The sequence below is a fragment of the Egretta garzetta genome, unplaced genomic scaffold (assembly GCF_000687185.1).
Source record: "Egretta garzetta isolate BGI_Z169 unplaced genomic scaffold, ASM68718v1 scaffold240, whole genome shotgun sequence".
NCBI classification, from domain to species: Eukaryota; Metazoa; Chordata; class Aves; order Pelecaniformes; family Ardeidae; genus Egretta; species Egretta garzetta.
This window is the reverse complement of record NW_009258480.1, coordinates 714095-720094: the sequence shown is the minus strand read 5'-3', so window position 1 is coordinate 720094 and position 6000 is coordinate 714095. Positions and strand designations below refer to the sequence as shown.

Genomic DNA, 6000 nt, shown 5'->3' with positions numbered 1-6000 from the left:
GGGGGGGGGGAGAAAAATACAAATTCTTATGACTTCAAAAAAAAAAGTTTTTCATTAGAATAAAATTTAAAAAATCATGGACATTCCATATGTCATAAGTTCCATCACAGTGACAATCAAAATCATTGGTCCTACACCAGGAGAAGCACAGTGAAACATTACCACAACAATTCTGGAAATAAGCATAAAAATTAATTTCCAATTCCAAACTTCATAAGGAAAACATAATACTACAACCAAAGTTTAAATGATCTTATGTTCTATACACTTTGATTGTGTGTGCATGTGTAAACAAACAAATACCCAACACCCTACCCTACATGTTTTTGGAACAGAGTCCATGAAGGCAAAAATGAGACTATCCTCTTAATTCTACCTTTTAGTTTTATTAAGTACAGGAGTACTGCACTAGACTAGAAGAGAGTAGAAAGGAATTTAGATTTTGTGTTTTCTCCACTTAGATCTTCAAAAAGGTAGGCCACTGACTGGCTCTTTAAGACTACAAATTGTTTCCAAGTGTGCTCTTAAGTACACCCTAATGAAAATGGATCCAAGTGGCCAACAATGAAAATTTAAAAAGGCTGTAGAAGAGTATCTAAACTAGAAGTATGGGAAAAACCTTACAGGTACAGAAGACAGATGCAATGCCATCACAGGGCGGAGGCTACCAGCCAATGCACCATTAAGAAAAGTGCAGGAGTATGACAAACAGCAGAATTACAATAAATAGGAAAAGCAAATCAGGTAGTCTACACTGCATGTTGAGTGACATGCACAGTATTAAGGAACAGAAAAAGGACAAACTGAGAAGCCCTTTCACTCCAATATAGAAGCCTAAAACCTAGGAAGTGGGATCTAGAATGCTTGAACCAACCAAGAGCCTTGAAGTGAAAGACATGGCATGGAAGCAGGATGCAGTGTTGCTAGGCAACCACCTTTCCAAGACTTGATTGCGTAGAGACTTCCAGGTGGGAAAGCAGCACTGTTGTTTGGAAATATATTAAGTACCATAGGAGAAAAATGTTACCAGAAAAAAAAAAAAAAAGCACTATAGAATACTCACAGGTGGAAATTAAAACTCCAGAAATATAAGTGGAGTACTCAGCTGCTTCTACAAATGTCTAAACAGGAAAATTATAGTGAACAGGAAATGTTAAGTAAAATTAGAAAAGCTGCAAAAATACAACAGGTAGTAGTAACGGAGTACCCAAATACCCACCTCACCGGGATGACCTGAAGAAATAAAATTTTGAATGCAGGAAATAATTGCTTCCTAGAACAAGCAGTTTGAAAGCCCACAAGAAAAGATGTTATTTTAGATTTGAACCAGCTTGGTACTCAAGGATTAGTCTGAAAATTATTCATGGGAGAGCTGCTCCATAATAGCAGTCATAATGCAGTTTGATTGTACTGGGAGGGAGCAAGTCAAATAAACCCAGCACAGGGATATTCAATTTTCAGGAAAGGAAATTATACAAAATTAAGGTAACACAGATTGGAATCTGCTAATTGACACTACTTTAAAGACCAGGTAAAACATGTTCTACAATTAATAATAAAAAACCACTGAAGTGGTTCAGAAAAATGCTTCTGTGACTCAGTAGGAAAGCTAAAGAAGCTACAATAGGGAAAAGGCTGGCATTTAAATAATGAAAATCTGCCTTTCCAAAAAGTCATAAAACATAGCAGGTCAAACTTAAATAGAAAAATAAAGAGAGCAAAACCAATTTGAAAAATGTCTTGCAGAAGATATCTCAGCTGATCATAAAAAAATTATTTGACATCAGAAGCAAGAAGTCAGCTAGGGAACTGGTAGAACAATTAGTGACAAATGAGAAAAAAAGGGACTTTTATGGATTAGGATGCCATAGAGAGAAAACCTCGATAAATTCTTTGTATCTGTCTTTACTGATGAAAATGGTGTAGAGATTTCCAAACCAGATATGGTGCTTGTATTACACAGGTCTAAGGCACTAGATCAGTTTGAAGTAAATACAAAACTACTACACTAAACAGGTAAGGCAAAGGATCAGGAGCAGATGGCTTTCACCCAGAAGAGCTGCTGAGCCAAGATATATATCATACAATTTCAAGATCTGATCTAGAGGAATGATTTCCCAATGTAAATCACATCTATCTTTAGAGGGGATCCTTGAAATTACAGATCAGTGAGTCTGATTTCTATACCTCGTAGTATGATATAGCCTATAATAATGAATAACTTTACTGAGCTCATGGCTAAACACGGTTTCTTGGGAAAGAGATTAGGGGTGATACGACTGAAGTTCACAAAAATCATGAAGACAGTGGAAAGGCTGAATACATTAATGCCATCAAATCTCACAGCAATAGAATTAAGTCTGACAACAACAGTGGTTGTTGGGAGGGTACAAAAGAAACTAGCCAGGCTTCTGTGCTGTAAAGTAGCATTTCTTTTTGCCATTTGGAAATATGATACTGAGCTAGATGGAGCTTTTTTCTGACCCATTAGTGGAGTTCCGGGTTTACATTCTTATGTTTAAGGAAGAGGAGAAGTAAACCTGTCTATAATTTTACTTGTTTTTCTCAGAAGAATTAAAAGGCTCTATAACAACCTATGAATACCAAATATTTTATAGGAAACAAGTAAGATGTGAAAACAAGCTTCTCTCACACATCTTGGCAATCTTTATGAAGAAGATTTGAAACATCAAGTTCTTATTGCAGAACTAAGAACACATATGCTATGCAAAATCTGCAAAATAAGATCACAGATTATGTATGTTTGAAAGAAATGGTTCTCTCTTAGGTGGTTAAAAACAGACAGAAACTTTTTTTTTAATTCTTTGATAAATAACAGCATTTCCAAAAAGATTACTGTTACTATTAATTCTAGTAATAGTCTTTTGCCCTCTTAGCAATAGATTTTAAAGTTCCCTTACACCTACAAATTGTATCATATTCCAAATAAGAAGTTAATAAAGTCTTACCACATAATTTGTCATAAACTGATTTTTTCTTTAAAAGCTAACACTTTTTACAGTGGCTCATTTCCAGAATGTTACATAGAGTTCAAGTCAATTTGGACTTGTTACTACTAGAAGATTAATAGGAGACTGCTCTAAAGTAAAACCTCTTTAAATCATCCTTTGAAGTTATTTGTATCATGAAAACAGGTATAGTTTAAAATATACATTTGACCTTTTATTTTGTCAACAGTGGTGATCTAATCCCATTTAAATGAACCTGCAATTATATAAATAGAATTATGATCTTGCAGTCTTCACCAGCTCAGCATGACCTATTTGTGTACAACAGAACAAGAACCTTCCAGCGATTTTGCCAACTACGAAATAAAATGGATTTGGAGATTTCTGAGTTGGCATTATTCTGTACTAACCTACATGGATCCAGTACTCTAAAAAAATATTTAGAACTTTCCCTTCCAGAACCCAAGACACAAAATTGAGATTCCCATATGCTTATAAATATTGAACAATAGAGATGTTTACTTTGTAAAGCCATGAAATATAAATTAATATGCCAACCAAGTTCAGTTATAGGATATTATCTGTTTGCCTATATTTGAACTGCTTTTTAAAGACAATATCCAATTATTTTTCCTTTTTCATCTTTATTGTCTACATTCTTCTGTTTGATCTTGATGCATAACTGGTTTGAAATACACAAAATCTTTTATTTCATGCTTATCTTTTACAAATGCCAAAAAAAAAAAAAAGAAATAATCTTCTATAGCCACCTTGTTCTCGCACAAGAATGTCAAAATCTCACCTTGATATACAATATGAAATCCTTGTTTGTTCTGAGAGTAATCACTGTGAAAGTATAAGCTGGTTTCATGAGTTGTGCTGAACAGAGACGCTGGTAGCTGAGGGCCACTTAGTCTCCCAATAACAGTGCTAGTTTCTGTAGATCCACTCCTAACTTCTAAGTAATCATGTATGGTCTCTGTTGAGAAGTTCACAAATTGCAAATGGACACCTGCAAAACATTGTCAGTAAATAAAAGAGACCAGTATCAATACCAGGAGAGAAAAAAAGTTATGTACATTTTACACTTATATCATAAAATAATGTAACCAGTGGAAATGTATGTGTTACACTCCCAGATGCACTCCTTAGAATTCAGTTTGAAGCATTCTTTCTCCTCATGAATTACTAATTCTGAGAGGCCAGCAAGGTAAGAAGTGCTAACACTGAAATACTAACATGATCTAAGGCACTGAACTGTAGGTTATTTATATGCCACTTTTGGGCAAGATTGTTGTTTGTGAATTTAGAGCAGATTTCAGTTCTGAACATTGAATACATGCTATTTAGTTAAATCTTTCCTGGTTTTATTGCATAAAATATTCTCCGGCTCTATTAAAAGCCACATCTGGAAAAAAATGCAGCAGAGATAGCTAAACTGATCTCTCTCAGCTTATATATATTTATATATATATATATATATATAAAATGATGCACAGTAAAAATCATGCATGTAATATGGATTATCTATATTGTAAAGGTATGTGGAAGGAAAGTGTCTGCTCCTTTAAGGACATTTTTTAATGAAGCAAGGCAAAATAACAAAAGGAGGAAACCATAAACAAGAATATACAGGGACACAAACCTGAGGGATGCAGTGATGAGAACCAAACCTGGTCATTCACACCAATTGAAGAGGTCAAGTGAGAGTGTGCGAATGTTTATCCCAGCAAGGTTATCTGATCAGGGACTTAATCAATTGGGAAACCAACAGAAAGGGGGGAAACCAGAAACAAAAATATACAGACACAGACCTGACAAAACAATCATGGAGCCAATAACAAGAAACAAACCTTGCCAGTCACACTAATTGATGGGCTGTCAAGAAACTACAGGTACAACTTCAAGAAAGATTAACCTGGACTTTGCAACTGTTAAGATTGCAAACCATGGGGACCCCATACTGGGAGGGATGCAGGATTTGATAGACCTGTGCAAACCCCTGAGGGGACACACAGAGGGAAGGGGAGCAGGGGAGAACAAAGACCAAAGATGGGTAGAGAGGAAAAGGCATAAAAGTGGCTGGTTGAGTGTAGAATGGGGCTGGTCAGTACATTTGTCTGGCTAAGCCCTGCAACTGATCACCAGTCTGTCCTATCATCTCATATCTTCTTATTAAGTCTTTTCTTAACCATCTCTATGTGTAATCTCACTCTATCCTATGTGTATGTGTGCCGCAAAGACTAAGTGCCAGCTGCTCACAAGACCTATAGCTGTGAATGGAATTTGGTGCCAGCTGCTGAAGTCAGACCAGGGGTGTTGCTGCCCCTGGCCTGAAGTGAGTGCAAGGGTCTTTAACTTCCAGCCACTGGGGATGGGAACACTGTGTGTTCTTAGACCAGTTACTGGGGAGACCAGCATAAGTGAGGTAAATAATGAGTTCAGTGGTGGTGGCTGGAGCAGGACCATGGGTCACAGCCCATGTACCTGGTGCTGGCTGTTGGGAAGGCAAGTGTTTATATCTTTCCCAATACTGGTGTGGGGGGGAGTGCACGTGTCATCTGCTAACAAACTTAAAACTGGAATAGCTGGTGAGTAGGAAGGCCTTGGGTCCAGGACAGGATATTAAGCAGGAAGAAAGTCCATGCTGATACCTGGAGAGGGAGGTGATTCAAGACAGCCAGCATGGATTCACCAAGGGCAAGTCCTGCCTGACAAAACTAGTGGCTTTCTATGATGCAGTGCCTGCACCAGTGGACATGGATGTCATCTATCTGAACTTCTGTAAAGCCCTTGACACAGTCCCCCACATCCTTATGCCTAAATTGAGGAGAGAGAGAACTGACGTGTGGACTGTTTAGTGGGTAAGGAATTGGTTGGATGGTCGCATCCAGAGGGTAGTGGTCAATGGCTCGGTGTCCAAATGGAGACCAGTGACAAGTGGTGTCCCTCAGGGGTCTGTACTGGGACCAGTGCTGTTTAATATATTCATCAATGACATAGCAAGATCAAGTGCACCCTCAGCAAGTTT

The 6000-nt window shown here is 37.4% G+C and overlaps 1 protein-coding gene across 3 annotated transcripts in view; it reads right to left on the bottom strand.

Moving 5' to 3' along the window:
- CSMD3 (CUB and Sushi multiple domains 3) overlaps window positions 1-6000 on the bottom strand; it is a 699407-nt gene that overhangs the window by 109198 nt on the left and 584209 nt on the right. For all 3 annotated transcript variants that reach the window (XM_009643918.2, XM_009643926.2, XM_035899525.1), the window contains one exon: window positions 3772-3981. In XM_009643918.2, the coding sequence (XP_009642213.1) occupies window positions 3772-3981 (210 nt within the window). The remainder of the gene's footprint in view (window positions 1-3771; window positions 3982-6000) is intronic.